Source organism: Heteronotia binoei, chromosome 9, assembly GCF_032191835.1.
Source record: "Heteronotia binoei isolate CCM8104 ecotype False Entrance Well chromosome 9, APGP_CSIRO_Hbin_v1, whole genome shotgun sequence".
Classification (NCBI taxonomy): domain Eukaryota; kingdom Metazoa; phylum Chordata; class Lepidosauria; order Squamata; family Gekkonidae; genus Heteronotia; species Heteronotia binoei.
In genome coordinates this window covers 92,005,356-92,022,475 of record NC_083231.1, presented here as the reverse complement: position 1 = coordinate 92,022,475, position 17,120 = coordinate 92,005,356, and the positions used below count along the sequence as shown (strand labels likewise).

Below are 17,120 nucleotides of genomic sequence, written 5' to 3'. Positions count from 1 at the left end.
TTCAAGGTAAGAGACATTCAGAGGTGGTTTGCCACTGCCTGCCTATAAGTAGCATTCTTGGGCTTCCTTGGTGGTCTTCCATCCAAATGCTAACCAGGGTCAACCCTACTTAGCTTCCAAGATCCGACAAGCCAGGGCTGGCCTGGGCCATTTCCTCCTCCTTACCAATAACAAACTGATCAAACATTCCAAATGAACACTCAGTAGTGACCATATGTCTCTGGCAGGCTTCTCTGCCATGTTTCTCAGTGTCAGGTCTGCTGACAGGGAAGTGGTGGGGTGACCATGGCTTGAGACACTGGCCTGAATCAAAGGGCCAAAACAACAACCACAATATTCCCATAGACTTCTTCAGCCTTGGCAGCTTTACTTCCATCTTTTTCAGTGGACCTGACAGGCTTGCTAAGAGGAAGAATGATGAGTCCCTCAAATTTGCCTAATCCAGTGAAGTTACCATGGCAACTGCAACATCTCTGCTGGCTCCTTGGTGGCTTGACATACCTACTGAGAAATGTAGAGGTAGTAAAGCTGGCAAGACAGGCTGGCCAGGATGTTGCGCTGAACTACAAAAACATGCTGAGTCACCTGTAAGACCACCACAACCTATTTTGAGAACCATCACTTTAAACTGCAATTAATACTGCTCTGTTACATCTTCAGGACATACATATCAGATGCAACGAGATTCAGCAAAACTTAATCCATACAGAGAAAAATTAAAGGTAGCCATGTTGATCCTGGGTGAAATCCAAAATGCAATTTATTTTGACCACCCCAATATCACAAAATAGTGAGCACAATCTTTTAACGTTCTTAGAAGTCTTCATCTAGTTAAATGTCAAGTACAAAAGAGATAGATAAAAAAGACCAGAGACAAAATATGTTTTAAGGCCTTCTAGAAGAGTCCAAAAGTCTGCAGTTAATATGCATCATGTGCTTAGATGCGGGAGTGGATAACTGTTCTGTGCATTTGTCGAGCAATAAGGAAGTGGCCAATTTGTGAGTCTGGTGCCTAGAAATACCACTCACACAGGAAGTAATGGAAAACAGTTAAGCAGCAACTGCTTTCTACAGTTCTCTGCAACTAGGAACAAGCTGATAATTCTAACTGCAAATAATGAGCTTGTACATTCCTACATTCCCAGAAGTGCATGTTTCTATGTAAAAGGATTTTTTTAAAAAGAAAAAAGAACATTGCAGCATAAGGGCAACTGTAGCAATTACACAGGTGACATGAGAAATTAGCATTAACTGACTGGGGTAAGCGGGGAAGAGGAAGAACTGGGCAATGTAATTGTGATTAACGCTTCTGAAGACTGAAATTCAAAAAGCAGAATCTAATGAACTGTAGATACTTCCAAGCCCATTTCAACACAACAAAGCACATGCTTTAAACATCTCCCACTGTAGCAGTTTCCAGTTCCTAGGTTGCATGTACTGCTTTTAAGGGGACCAGAAATATTCCCCCCCCCCAAAAAAAAACTACTTAGAAAACCTATTATGAATCTTATGGTTAATCATTTTCATGTTCTTACTACTAACAATTGCCAAGATTGAGAATTTCATTGTTTTCTATGAAATGGGATCCTCCACATTCAGAGGAAGTGTACTTTGGAATTTGAGTTAATAGAGGATAACAGCAGGAGACAGCTTTGGGAACCATGCACTGTTTGTAGGCTTTCCAAGGTCTTCTAGTTGGGTCACTGCAAGAAGTAAGATGATAGGCCTTTAATCCAATCCACAACAACTATCTTACATTCTTAACCTCATCTGTTTATCCATCATGGTAACACTTCCTCCTCAGAGCAATCTCAGCCAATGAGGGATCTCCAATGTTTTCAATACTAGACATTATGCCATAACCACTCTAGGCAAAGTGAGCCCATCGAGAGTAAGAGCACCATTACAGAACTGGATGCTGACTGAAGTGTCTGCAACCAGATCAGCTCTAACTGAAATCAAGCAGGAACTTCATGTATCAACTCTGACTAATTATACCTAAGTGTGTAAAAATACCTGTTTTAAAATACGCAATTATCACATTTTCTTTGCACTGGTGCACTCCATTTCTATGGGTTATGTTAGCCACATATGTTACTTTTCTGCTTTTTAAGGAGCAATTTTGTAGTCAAACTGTAATTAAAACAAAGGCAAGCACAATCTAAGCAGCAGTTCGAAAGCCCAGTTACATTTGGCTGTCTTGCCAAATCTATAATCTAACCCAGTTGCCTTCTTCAGTCTCAATATCATGTAGTCCTTCAGCAGGTATATCACTTAAAACCAGGAAAAGCAGTCTTTAAGACTCTTGGCAGAGGCAAGCAAAGGACTATCCAGGACTAAGAGGGCAGTATGCAGCTTCCTAATTAGTCCACTGGCATTGCGTGCAAAAGTAAGCATTTTATCTTTTTAGGTGGCAAGTGTGTCAAATAACCTAATAGAGCTCGCTGGTCTGAATTCAACCTGTCTCAAAGACATATCTCACAAGACCGGCAAAGCAAATACATCTTCTCTTTGCCTTGCCTAAATAAACAAAACAGAATTGTGAATTATGGTGGAATTATGAAAGTGATACTGTCACACTACCTTGGAATTTCCAAGGTGGTTGGCTCCAAAGGATAAGCATCTCAGACAGCCATCCATAGATCTCATACCGGCCCACCAACTCCAAAAACATATTGCATTTTTATTCTAAGAGTCCAGGTAGCTCATGTTATGGGGAGCTAGTAGCAGTTTAGCTACTCAGTGTTTTCGTTTTGTTTTTAAATACCCTGACTTTTTCTTGCAAGGAAGATATATGGTCTACCTATTGTCTACAAGGTAATAACAGAAAGATCTGTCACATCTTTTTATGAGTCAAGGAATCCTTCACGCACTTTAGAGTCTGAGGTGGAAATTGATGCCACCAAACTTTGCTACACAGTCTTCATAGTCTCCCACAAGGATATGTTAAAGCCAGACCAACCTTAAGGCAGGAAGATGAGCACCTAAGAGAACAATGCTAAGCAGGTCCACTCAAAATCCTACTCAGGTTTAGCCAATGGGGCTTACTCCCAAGAACGTGTTCTTAGGAATGGCAATGCTAGGACCCACCTCACCCCAAACAAAAAATAGCACCTGCTCTTTGCTTTAGAGCTCCCTTAACCTAAGTTATGTAGGCGAACAAGCCACAATCCATTAAACGAAGAAGCAGTTTGGCTCTTTAAAAAGATCTTGGGGGAGAACACCAGAGACAAAACATTGAGTTTGATTGTGGGGGAGGGGCAAATTCAAATTCCCATTCTGTCATGAAACCTATTAGGTGGCCACAATCAGCTTATGAGCCTCTAGTAGCTGTAAAATAGAGGTATACATCATTTCAGACATTGAAAAGTGCAGCAGAAATTAATAAAATAAATGGACGTCACTCAACCCAATATTGTGAAGCACTCCAAAGGGATCTGTTGAGGCTGGGTGAGTGGGCGTCAACTAGGGCTGCCAAGTCCAATTCAAGAAATATCTGGGGACTTTGGGGGTGGAGCCAGGAGACATTAGGGGTGGAGCCAAGATCAAGGCTGTGACAAGCATAATTGAACTCCAAAGGGAGTTCTGGCCATCACATTTAAAGGGGTGGCACACCTTTTCAATTCCTTCCTTCCATAGGAAATAATGGATAGGGGCACCTTCTTTTGGGGCTCGTAGAATTGGACCCCCTGGTCCAAACTTTTTGAAACTTGGGGGGTATTTTGGGGAGAGACACTAGATACTATATTGAAAATTTGGCACCTCTACCCAAAAAACAGCCCACCCAGAGCCCCAGATACCCGCAGATCAATTCTCCATGATTTTCTATGGGAATAAATCTCCATAGGGAATAACAGAGTTCCCAGCAGACATTTCCCTCCCCTCCCCCCGCTTTCTGACGATCCTGAAGTGAGGGGAGGGCCTCCAAACCGGGGGATCCCCTGCCCCCACCTGGGGATTGGCAACCCTAGCGTCAACATGGCAGATGAGGTTCAATGTGTCCAAGTGCAAAGTAATGCACATTGGGGCCAAGAATCCCAGCTACAAATACAAGTTGATGGGGTATGAACTGGCAGAGACCGACCAAGAGAGAGATCTTGGGGTCGTGGTAGATAACTCACTGAAAATGTCAAGACAGTGTGCAATTGCAATAAAAAAGGCCAACGCCATGCTGGGAATTATTAAGAAGGGAACTGAAAACAAATCAGCCAGTAACATAATGCCCCTGTGTAAATCAATGGTGCGGCCTCATTTCGAATACTATGTGCAATTCTGGTCACCGCACCTCAAAAAGGATATTATAGCATTGGAAAAAGTCCAGAAAAGGTCAACTAGAATGATTAAAGGGTTGGAACACTTTCCCTATGAAGAAAGGTTAAAACGCCTGGGGCTCTTTAGCTTGGAGAAACGTCGACTGCAGAGTGACATGATAGAGGTTTACAAGATAATGCATGGGATGCAGAAAGTAGAGAAAGAAGTACTTTTCTCCCTTTCTCACAATACAAGAACTCGTGGGCATTCGATGAAATTGCTGAGGAGTCAGGTTAAAACAGATAAAAGGAAGTACTTCTTCACCCAAAGGGTGATTAACATGTGGAATTCACTGACACAGGAGGTGGTGGCTGGAGGTTTCAGGTTGTTTTACCAACTGTTTCTGTATGTTTTTGTTAAGATTACTTTGGTTTAGGGTGGTTTTTGTCGGTCACTTTTGTTGTTTACTTACTTTTGTTGTTGACTTACGAGGAAGCTGCAGGAGCAGCAGAACGCAATCAAAGCCGGGGTTTGCGTGAAGGCTAGAATTTGTCCTTCAGAAGTCAACAAGCAATGGAGGGACTCCTGTGGAACTTCATTATTGAGTCTTAGTACTCAGTTTGGAAAACTCAGTGACTGTGTGGGGTCCTCCTTGGAATATTGTTTTGAGACTGTTGTTTGTTTTCTATTTATACTGTATGAATGTATGCCCACTGTTGTAGGCTGTTCATTTCATGATAATAGAACTTTGTATACACCAGTCAAGAGTGTTTGTTTGTGCAAAATATTTTGTATTTTTGTACAGGAGGTGGTGGCGGCTATAAGCATAGACAGTTTCAAGAGGGAGTTGGTTAAAAATATGGAGCAGAGGTCCATCAGTGGCTATTAGCCACAGTGTGTATGTGTGTGTGTGTGTGTGTGTATAAATAATTTTTATATATATATAATTTTTTTTTTGCCACTGTGTGACACACAGTGTTGGACTGGATGGGCCATTGGCCTGATTCAACATGGCTTCTCTTATGTTCTAAGCATGGTGAAACCCCACTGAAATCAATGGGAATTTAACAAGCTTAATTTGGAAATAGGAGCCCCATGGCGCAGAGCAGTAAAGTTGCAATACTCTCTGCTCATGACCTAAATTTGATCCTGGCAGAAGCTGGGTTCAGGTAACTGGCTCAAGGTTTACTCAGCCTTCCATCCCTTCCAAGATCGGTAAAATGAATACTCAGCTTGCTGGGGGGAAAGTGTAGAGGTCTGGGGAAGGTAATGGCAAATCACCCCATAAAAAAGTCTGCCGCGAAAATGTTGTGATGTGAAGTCACCCCATAATCAGAAATGACTGGTGCTTGCACCTTTACCATTTTAACTTCGAAATACTCATGTCTTAAAGCAGACCCATGTCAATACAAAATCACTCCATTTGTGACTGGCTGAAAAGGCATGCCTAGGCAATAAGGAGTAAGAATGCAATCAAAGCACAGAAGAGAAAGTCACAGCTCCCTTCCCATAGCCTCTACTTCAGTCAAAATGCCCTCCCACTGCAGGGGGGGGGAATCCCATTGCCCTAGGCAGTGGTATTCAAATTGTGTTCAGGGGAAACCCACATTTTCCTGGAAACTCAACAGGTACACCTCAGCAAGAAAGCTAGTAAATGTAGAAAGGAAAGGAAAGGTCCCCTGTGCAAGCACCAGTCGTTTTCGACTCTGGGGTTACATTGCTTTCACAATGATTTCACAGCAGACTTTTTTTTTACGAGGTGGTTTGCCATTGCCTTCCCCAGTCATCTACACTTCCCCCCCCCCCCAGCAAGCTTCTTTTAAATACAGCTTGCCCTAAGCTACCAATCATACACAGAAAAGTTCCAGTGTGCTCCCAACATCCCTCTCAGTTTACAGAGGACAATGAAGCCCAAAAAGTCCCACCAATGGTTCACTCTAGCACATGGACATCATCTCCAGCATGTTAAGCGCACGCTCCACAGCCTACATAACAATACAGAAAGAATCCCCTGAAAAGGACATCCGAAGCTACTGAGCTAGTGAACACAAGAACCATCACTGTTTTTTCTTTCACTATAATAAAAAAGCAATTTTGCCAAATACGGGGGGGGGGGTTGCTAAAGATTCCAATTTCTGCATCACAGTTCCCCCAGAAATTCCCCTCCTCCCAATGCTGAACATTCAACTGAAGACTGTTGTTCACAGTAAATGTACCAACAAGTAGGATTGTTTTCAGGGTTCAAATGTATATGAACAGGTATTTATGTTACCACAGAACTGTCAGCAGCTCAGAAGTTTTAGTGAGAAAAAAAATCCCCAAAAGCTATGATTTTGCCACTTGGGACTATCAAGCCACAATGTCAGGTCCTTCAATTTGAGGGGGCAGGGAAGGGGAGCAGATACCACATTTAAGTCAATGTTGAGCCAATGGTTGTGTGCAATACATAAGTGGAGACTCACAGCAAGGCGGAGGAAGAACATATTATTAAAAGCTCATCCTCATTCCATCTGCTGTGTAGTTCAGGATGTTCTTACACTTCATTCAGACACTGTGCAAAACTGATAGAACTATAAACTAACAGACTATTGGAGCTATCTTATACAGTACTCTAAAGTTTATTTTAATACTCTCACTTTTAAAGGCACAAACGCATAAATTTCAGTGCAATTTATATACCGAGATGGTAGATCCAACCAACTCTTCCACTATTTAAGGAGGAGTCCTTTTGACCATCAAAAAAATGTTGAGGATCATGGGACCCATGCAGACAAACCCAGTGTTGGAGAAGGGCTAGAATGAGGAGGGAAATTGGGAGAAACTAAGTAGAATAGCTGGATGGATCCAACCCCATTACTGAAATATGGGTCACGAAATAACTCAAATACTTATGTAAATTAAAACGCAAAACACAGCACCCTGAACATACTACTATAACAAGATGTACACTAGTTCAAATCTTATTACATTCATGAGTGGCCAGATCTCAAAGACGTTATGCAAGAGACTACTGCTCTTGATCCAGACTCTAGCAGACCAAGGTATTTCTTCAGAAGGACTTCAGAAACTGTCTGAACACACTTCCTTAGATGAATTAGTCATATGGCAAGGTGATTCAGTCAGCCAGCAACCCATTGCATGTCGTTTTGAAGGAAGTTGAAAGTGAAGAGCTTCTTTCTCGCAGGGTAAGTTTCAGGGCTACATGCTTAAAAATACATGCATAATTTTATCACCATCAGGAAAATGAAGAAACAGCATAGATTTCTGTCAAGATTTTTTACTTGTATATACTTTTCTTTCAATGTCCAACCCTGACACAAAACTTAATTGGCCAACCAGACACCACACCAAGTAATTGTGTAACCATTGTTAAGGCAGTTTTAAATACCTGAGCTGACAAAACATGGTTTGTGATCCCCTAGAAAATTAGAGTCATAACTATGGTTTAGTTTTAAAGGGTTTGGCAAACAATGGGCTGGCACAGTGGCTGAATTGACAAACTACAACCTCTCCAACACCAGTCAAATTCATTCCTGTCTTCATGGTCCACTTATGGAACAAACTAGGCAAAAAACAAAAGCATACAAAGTATAATTAGATGTTTGCGAACTCAAACCAGGGCTATCACTCCAAACCATGGTTTTCATTGCCTGACTTGAACCATAGCAACTCCTGGTAAATGAAATACCTTATTTGCTTGCAACACTCCCCCCCCCAAAAAAAAAAACAGATTTCATATTATCCCAGAAATATAATTACAGAAATCAGAAGGGCCCCACACCATCCTCAACAGCATTTCTCCAGAGCAATTCCAATTAACATAGTTGAGATTTAGGAGTAAAAGGGAATAGCTGCTACTGCATTAACGAATCCTCTAATGTTTCTGCCCCTTACTGTAGGCCTTCAGAGGATAAAACTGAAGGGGGGCGTAGATTTTTGCTTTTTAAAAAATCTAGTATTTCCAACACCATCATGAAAGATGTGCTTTCCAAGAGCTGGAAGGATAACACTGTTAAACCAAATTCTGAATATGCCTTCTTTAAGAGAGAGACAGACAGAAAATGTCTGTGAAGTGATTCCTCCAAGCTGATCTTGTACTATACAGAAAAAGAAGCCATAATGCAAGCTAGAAATTCTCTGCTCCATGCCTACTATGCCCTTTCTAAGTTCTCCTCCAATGCTACTGTGCTCTTTCCAAGTTCTGCCTTCATCATCTATTCCATCACCACCACTGTCCAGTAGTTTCAAGAGTGTATATTTTAAAATATCACTTAATAAGATGTGAAAGATTCTACACAGGTGACAACCCACATAAATGGTAACCCATACATCACAATGCTATCAGAAAGAGCCAAAGCTCCCCTAAATGAAAACATTTTACTTTTATTCCTATGTACTGAACACAGCCTACCTTTCAAAGTTATCCACTGAGTGTCAGGAACATAATCTTTGAGAAAGCGTTTTTCACCCCCTCAACCCCACCACTAGCAATTATATAATAGCACCCACCTAGAAGTTACACCGAAACATGAATTCTTGTTATAACAAAACACCTCCAGTCTTCTGCTCAGTAACTGTGAATTTTCAAAAATTAACAATATCTTAACACATTCTCCTTTCTGCAGCAGGCAAATTCCTGGGCAGTTTTCTCCTGAGATAGCCACAAAAATCAAAGACAAGATGCACTGGATTTTTATCTCTCTCCCTGTTATGTCCTTAATATCTGACCTGATGCAGGATCTATTTTTGCCATCATTAATAAGGTTAATATAATTCATGTAGGAACTGCAAGGGAAGAGGATTAGAAAAATATATTCCTGTAGGTTTTTTAAACAAACCAAGTACAGTTTAATATATGCAAAAATATTCCAAATCAGATCTTCAAGAAGATATCTAAAACAGAAATAAATTAACTTATACATTCTGAGGCCAAATTTAAATAAAGAGACAGTTACTTCTGAATAAATATGAAAAGGTTCAGAATGCAATATGCTCATATATAAACTAGATTGTTCAATATGAAGCCAAGAATTTTATGGTTCGAAAATTGCATTTGATATATTATGGGGGTGAGGGGATTTGTTCCAATTTATCTTCATATTTTGCATTAGAACAGTAAAAATGAAATTTAAGCAATTTAACAGGTCTATTTTAATACTAGTATTAGTGTGCATTGTTCTTCCTAGGCGCTCTGTTTAATATTTCAAATCTGGTTAAATGCTCAGTTTATAAAAATGGTTAATTTATTCTGTATCTTATTGACAAAATGCTGACATGTATCCCTCATCCACTTTAGGTCTGCTGAATAAAGATGCTGAACACATTTATATCACGTTCTCTTCCTTGAGTAATATTTCATGCAGGAGGAAAAAATTCAGTTGACCAAGATATTACTTGACTAACAAACTATGGCACTCTTTATTATGTTTGGTATAATACCAAAAACTTAGAAGAGTTGGAGACCATGTGCTTATTGGTGTGGCATGGACACCTGATGTCTTTTTGAAAGTGAAATGAACCATTTGACACAAAAGTTAGCATTTTTTCTGTAAGCCTTTTTTGCAATGTCATATCACTCTCTGCAAAGCCTCAAGTAATTTTACTACAGAGTTCACTTCACCTAATGTAGAGATGCAATAGGTCAAGACCTCAAATTTAATTAATTTGCTTACAACTGAATTTAAAAGAGATTGTTCCCAAGTAAATGTGTGTTCTTGCAGCTCTATAATTTCACAGGCAGATAGGTAGAAAGCCAAATTCTATAAAGCAGTCCATTCTAATTCTTCTCAAGTCAGATTTTTTTTAAAAGGGAGAATTCCTCTAGGATTCACTCCTAAACTGAGTGGTACCCTTCACAACACTTAAAGCCTCTCCAGCTAACTCCATTCTGCAACACTATGGCTTTCTGGTTTTTTTAAAAAAGGAACTAATATGCAATGCCATAATCATATTTCAGCATCTTTGACATATTGTGACACAATACATACACCAAATGTGCATCATTAAGTGATGCAGCAAACATTTTAGGTGGCTAACAGCCTGATGCCACCACATGCCTACTTGGAAGGAAGTCCCATTATGTACCCTGAAGCTTGCTCTCAGGTAAACCCACACAAGATTATGGTCTTATTTTTTCCTGTTGTCACCAATGCCCTGCTTAAACATTTGCATGCACCATTTATACTTTGTATTCCAACAGTGTATCTTAAAAAACCTGGCCTGCAAAACCTATTTATATAATCAGCTTACTCTTGATAGTCTGATCCTGTGTGTGTGTTTCTTTTGATTCAAATCTCCCCAATTTCACTAGGCCTTTCACCTTAAAATGCATTTGGGAATAGAAGCTGTGAAATCATGCATCATTAAAACCAATGGAAGTGCTGCAAATGGCCTCAATGAGAAGTTAATCCCCCCTCCCATTACAATCCTGAACTGAGATACTTTGAAGAAAATTGAAATCAGAAGAACTTGCCTTTCAAAGTAAACATGATCAGAATTGGACTGCAGTCTCAATCACGTTCCCTCGGAACAAAATGATATTAATCCAGTAAGGCTTTTAGAATAAAGGTAACTAGGATTGAAAAACTACAGGTGAATGTAATTTTACCACAGCCATATTTAGCTTTTTCTACCATGCATGCACACAGGCAACTCATCAGAAATAAGAGGAAAGATTGCCAACAGATTTTAGGAATGCCTTATATCTTACACAGCTCTCACTTTAAAAGCTCTCTTCAAAAAATCCCACTCACAGATATACAGACACTCATGGATGCCCCCCCAACCAAATATGTCTGCTAAAACATTTAACATCAAATCCAGGCAGATTGCTGACAGAAACGGGGGATGGGGAGGGGGGGAAGAGATACAAAAAACTATTTATTGTTCTCCACTGTGCTCTTATTACAGTGAGGAGGCCACATCTGCACTGCATCCATCCTTGGTAAGGCAACCCAGGAACCCATGAAAGGCTGGGTTCCAGCCAGTGCCAGGAGGGGTTGGGATCCGTGGTTGGTGCAGAGCTTCACCTCTGCTTCCAACACCAGCACTGGCTGGGAAAACCAGACAAAGGGGAGGAGGGCCGGAAGAGCAGCGCTTATACAGGTGGATTCTGCGCCCATCCCCTGTAAATAGAGAAATGGGCCAAAAGGGAGCAGCAAGGACCGCCCCCCCCCGTGCCTTCCCCACTGTCGCCCCCACCACCGAGCAACCGCTACCTCCAGGTCGTCAAGCTGCCAGAAAAAAGGGGAAAGCAAAGCAATGTGTGTGTGTGGGGGGGGGAGAGCTGTCAAAGCCAGGAGCCATACACACACACGACTCTCCCGGCGGGGGAGCTGGGACTCGTTTCAGGGGACGAATATCGCGCAGAGGCAGCGGCGGCTGCTTCCCCAGCGGGCCACCCCTCCCACCACCAAAGGTGGGCGGAGGGAAGGTGGAAATGCCCTAACGAAGGCATCGGAGAAAGAGGGGTGGGTGGGAAGGGAGAAAGCGAGATCTGCAGAGAACTCCCTCCCTCCTCCTCCGGATCTTCCAGCCGCAAAGCGGGGGGTTTCCTTCTGCTTCCTCGCTCCCACCCCCACCCCGATCTGCCTCTCGCGAGCCGCGTGCAGTCACTCAAGGCGGAGGGAGGGAGGGAGGGAAACTGCTGCAATGTAGCAAGAGAGAAAGACCGCGAGAAAGGAGCAGCAGGAGGATTCGAGGGGAGAGAAGCGGGCAGCCCAAGGCAATCGCGAAGGGGGCAATAAAAAGGGACCTGCACGCAGCCAGACGGGCAGAGCAATGCTTCCCCCTTTCCCCGGCCAATCAGCAAGCCTGCGCCTACATTCCTGATCCCCAGTGCCAGGTTCCTACCGAACTGGCAACCCCTGCCCTAAATATATATATATATTCTCCCGGCGCCCCCTTCCCCCTCCCTCAACAAGTCCTGCCACTTTTGCAGCCACCGTCAGAAGCCCGGATACCCCGGCGAAGCGCGCTCTTCCCTCTATTCTGCCCCCCACACACACAAGGCGCAAAGGGGGAGGAGAGACCCGAAACCTCCCGTCTCGCCGCCCGAGGGAAGCCGGGGGAGGCTCCCTTCCCCCGCGCCCAGTCGGCCGGGCGGGCAAGCCCCAGCCCGGCTCACCTCTTACCTTTCACCACCCTCTCCGTCGTTGATAACTTCGGATCCAGCGCCTTGTGTTCAGACATTTCCAGCAGCCTGGAAGGGGAGGCGGCGAGGAAGGCGGAAGGCTCGGCTCTCTTCTCTGCTTCTTCTCCTTCGCACGTACCAGACACAAAGCTGAAGGCGGCGGCGGCTGCAGCGAGCCCGACCGAGCGCGCGACGTCTCCGGGTCCTGGAGGGCTCGGCTGCGGTTCAACTGGACGCCTTTCGCCCGCCGCTGCTGCTCCTTTTCCTTCGGCTGTGCCGCCGCCGCTCCTCCTCCCTCCTCCAGATTTTTTACCCCCCCCTTAATGTCAATCACGCCTCTCCTTTATTAGAATTAATGGCCAAGAGAATAAACCGGGGGGGGGGGGGGAGGGAGAAAAAACTGCGGTTAAAAAAAGGAAGAAGGGGGGGGGAGGGATAGCGAAAGGAAGGCTAGAAGGCGAGCATGGACGCGGCTGCGAAAACGCACGAGCTCACAGCCGACCGCAGCAGCCGCCGCGGCTCCAGCTCCTCCTGCTCCCGCTGCACGCGATCCGTGGCTTGGCTGCTTCCCCCTCCTCCTCCTCCGCCGCCGCCACCACCACACCGCCGCCTCCTCCTCCTCTTCTTCTCCCAACGCCGCCGCCGCTGCTGCCACCTCCCTCCCTCCCTTCCTTCCCGGGGCCTCTCCTTTCACTCACGCAGCCCCAACCACTAGAACTGCACTCAGTCAGAGGCGCAGCCTACCCTCGCCGCCGAAGCCTCGCCCTCCCCGCGTGCCAAAAGCGCCAGCGCCACGGCCATTGGCTCCAGCAGAGTTGCCAATCACTGTCAAGGTAGCGGACGCCTCTTGAAAACCCCTGTCGCTTCTCCCGCCCCCTCTCTCTCCCCTTCCCCCGCCCCCCCCTCCACCTTTCCTTTTCTCAGGCGTTCGCAGCCACGCGCGCCGGGCCGCCGGCACCTTTCTGGATTGGGTAGCGGATGGTGAGGAGGGGGAGGCCGGCTGTTGCTACTCGGAGAAACAAAGCAGAAATTGCAGCAGTGCAAAGGGGGCGGGGGGAAAGGCTGGGGAGGGGGGCGGGGAGCATCTTTCCCCCGAGTGCTTGTGAGAGGGTTTGGTTGAATGAGCAGCGTGGAGGAGCGGAGAGCTCCCTCCCAAGCGAAGGCGACTCCGCTGTGCCCTGCTGCCGCACTTCGCGCAGCGGGCCTTCCTTGGTGAGCGACGCGGAGCCCCGCTTTCCTTGTGCCGCTGTTACCGTCAGCATCGTCTCGCCCGCTTGTGAAGCCCTAAGGCCGCCGAGGCAGCGACCAGCCAGTGCATCTCATTCGCGGGCGGGGGCGGTCTCGGCTTGTCAGTCGCTGTAGCCGCCCGCTTTGCTACAGAACGAACAGGAAAGAGCTCCCGGGTGAGGAAGGAGCGCGCCTGCGTGTCGCTTGCAGTGGCGGCGGCGGTTCAAGACACGTCCCTCTATGCAGGGTTGCAGCCCGGGCGGGGGAGGGGGGCGGACGCAGGTTGGAGCTGTTGGATGTTCGCTTTGGGCTCTGGCGCCTTCAGTAGACTCGCCTTTCCCCACAAAACAGTTCAGCTTCTCCTCACACCCCAGGTCCACCTTTGCTGTTTTTGCTTGGTGGCGGAAAGGAGGGGTTGTTTAGGTGAGAAGGGGGAGGGGGGAAGCTCTCTCTCTCGGTCTCCTTATTGCGGAGCGTGAAAGACGGGTGTTCTTCTCGCGGAGGGGTGGCTGTCTCGAAAGCTTGGAAACTTAAGCCAGGGGCTTTAAGAGGTTCCACAAGTACCGCCAACGTATTTAAAGGAAGGGGGGAAAGCCTGGACTTACAGCAGAGTTCTCTGGAATTGGTAGGTAGTAGAAGAGGTGGAAATCAATCGTACATTGTGGTCACTTGTTTTAGAATTACAGAGCTGGAGAATGCAGACGTATTAATTGTACATGTCAAGGAAAACATTTCTTTGGAAGCTCTGTGGCAGGAGAAGGTTCAAATTGGTCTACATTTAATGGGAATGATAAGCCTACATTAGTGAATGGGTGTGTAAATGCCCTCCCCCCTTTCAGGCACTCAGTGAAAAACAGTCACTGGTAACAAGAGCCGTTTTTAGTGCCATGTGTGAAAACTATCCAAACAAACTTGGAGTCCAGACAGTGGCACCTTTAAGACCAACAAACGCTTATTCAAGGATTGGGCTTTTGTGCGCATTCAAACACTCTCTGATACACAGAGTTGGAAGTCAACATCTCAGGTATATAGTAGGGGTGTGAAAAAAAAATTGGTAGTACATGAGTTCAGAAGTATATGGGAAAAAATACGGAATCCCATATATTTCTGAATTCCGTAGTCAGAATAGCCGCATATACGGTAGATGTGCGGCTATTTCCGAATATACGGCCCCATTATACCCTATGGGCTATTGAAATCAATGGCAGATAGGGTATATTTGAAGCCGCCGAAAGGGGGTTTGAGGGAGAGCCCCCAGATTTGCAGGGGACCTGCAGGGGACTCTCCCCTACAAACCCCCCAAGTTCCAAAAAGATTGGGCAAGGGGGTCCAATTCCTGGGGCTCCCAAAGCCAATCCTAACTTCACACCAGAGAATCTCTATAGGACCCAAATGCACTATATACATCTATCTACTCTATGAACCCTGCCACACAAAACACAATCTGCTCAAGGTCTGCTCTGCAGACCTGGCTGCAGCAAACCCAGATGCCAGCTCTCCAGCCCTGCTCCAAACAACACAGGGAGAGCTGGCCAAGCACAACAAGCCTGCTGGTTTTGGGTCTCTCACCCAGGTGCCAGCTTCCCTGCCACAGAACACATAATAATAATAATAATAATAATAATAATAGATTTTATTTGTATCCCGCCCTCCCCGCATAACACACAATCTACAGATGCCAGCTCTCCAGCCCTGCCCCAAACAGCACAGGGAGAGCTGGCCAAGCACAACAAGCCTGCTGGTTCTGGGTCTCTCACCCAGGTGCCAGCTCCCCCACCCACCCAAAACCAGAACCAGAAAAAGAGACAACAGGAGAAGGCCAAGAAACTCAACTGTTAAAAAAGTGTCCTTTTAAACAATGAAAATTAGGCCAAACAGCCCCCCCCCAAGAACCAGAAGAGAAAAGGAAGAACAGCAGCACAACACAGCAGCAACAAATCAAACACAGAATCCTTTTAAAACAGTAAAAAAACTTAACTTTTAACAATACAGGAACTTTACCAACCCCTCCTCCCCCCAAAAAACCTTCACCCTAACCCCAAGAAATCCAAGCCACCCAAATCAGGAAAAGTAAAAGGACACTGCTCTTTTAAAAGTCCTCTCACTAAAGTAAGATATGGGCAAATTGGCAAAAAAAACCCCACCCCAGGCCCCCTCCCCCAGCAGAACCCCCTAACCCCAAATAAGCTACCCACCACCCAAATCTGGATAAGTAAAGGGACTCTGAGTCTTAAAAAGTCCTTTTACCAACTAAAATAAAAACAAGAACCCCAATGTCTTACCTTAGACGTCTTCTCTACTCCAGGCAAGTCTGGTAAGGCTGAGAGAGAGCAGCAGCAGCTGAGGCCAAGGGCCAGCACAGCACAATCTCTCACACCAACACACACCAACACAGCAGCAATGGAGGAGTCCAGCCAGGCAGACTCCTTAAAAAGGTTCTCTGGCCCTACAGAGAGCAGTTTCAAAAAATAGCACTGCTCTGTGATTGGCCAGACAACAGTGCTTACTTGGATACCCACGTAAGCAAAAGATCAAAAGAACAACAGTGTTGCTGATGGCTGGGGGATCAGCTACACAACAGCCCTGCAAAGCATGCATTTGCAATGCATTTTGCAAATGCATGCTTTGGATTGGCTGCTGGGGCTCCTCTTCCCCCTCCCCCTCTCCCTGATCCCAGGGAGGCTATGGGAGAGGTGGGAAAAGGCTACCAAAGGCGGGAAAGGAGGCAAGCAGCTCCCCTGAGGCTGCAGAAGCCCCTTTCCCGCCTTTTGCATTGAATTCCATATATTTCCGAATATCTATATGGAAGTATACGGGGAGCGATACTCGGCTCCCGCATAATGGGCCCCAATTGGATTCGGCTGTATGCGATTCCGTATACAGCCGAATCAGGGGTGATTCGGCGGTTGATTCGGTTCGGCCAAACCGAATGCACACCCCTATGTAGGCAGGTGCCTCTACATAAGTGAACAGTTACCCACACTATCTAAACAGTTTATTTCCTTTACTGGGTTCCATCCTTATGCAGTGGCAGAGGGAAATCAATGGGTAGAGGGACAATTTGGAAAGATCTGTCACATCAGAGGTGAAGATCAAACATACATCGTAGCCGCTTATCTTAGAATTGCAGAAGTAGGGAATGCAGATGTATTAATTGTACATGTCAACAAAAAGATTTCTTTGGGAGCATTGTGGCAGGAGAAGGTTCAAATTGGTCTGTATTTAATGGGAATTATAAGCTTACATTACATTCAGGCACTCATTGAAAACATTCACTGGTAACAAGAGTTGCGTCTTGCAGCTGGATTTACGGTGTGAAATGGCAAAATCCACTTGCAAATGGTTAATCCACTAAAGCAGGAGTGTCAAACATGTAGCCTGGGTGCTGAATCAGGCCCATGGAGGGCTCCTATCAGGCCCTCAATCAGGCCCATGGCTGTCATCTTCCTTCTCCCTCTCTTGCTTCTTCATAACAGCTTGCTTTGCAAGTCTTGCTCAATCACACAGGAGG

General features: G+C 45.3%; 1 protein-coding gene across 5 annotated transcripts in view; it reads right to left on the bottom strand.

The window, feature by feature from the left end:
- The window catches only part of PPP3CA (protein phosphatase 3 catalytic subunit alpha), a 255,343-nt gene extending 242,370 nt beyond the window's left edge, over nt 1–12,973 (bottom strand). For all 5 annotated transcript variants that reach the window (XM_060246995.1, XM_060246998.1, XM_060246996.1 and 2 more), the window contains exon 1: nt 12,384–12,973. In XM_060246995.1, the coding sequence (XP_060102978.1) occupies nt 12,384–12,441 (58 nt within the window). In that variant the 5' untranslated portion in view covers nt 12,442–12,973. The remainder of the gene's footprint in view (nt 1–12,383) is intronic.
- Nucleotides 12,974–17,120: the final 4,147 nt, after the last annotated feature.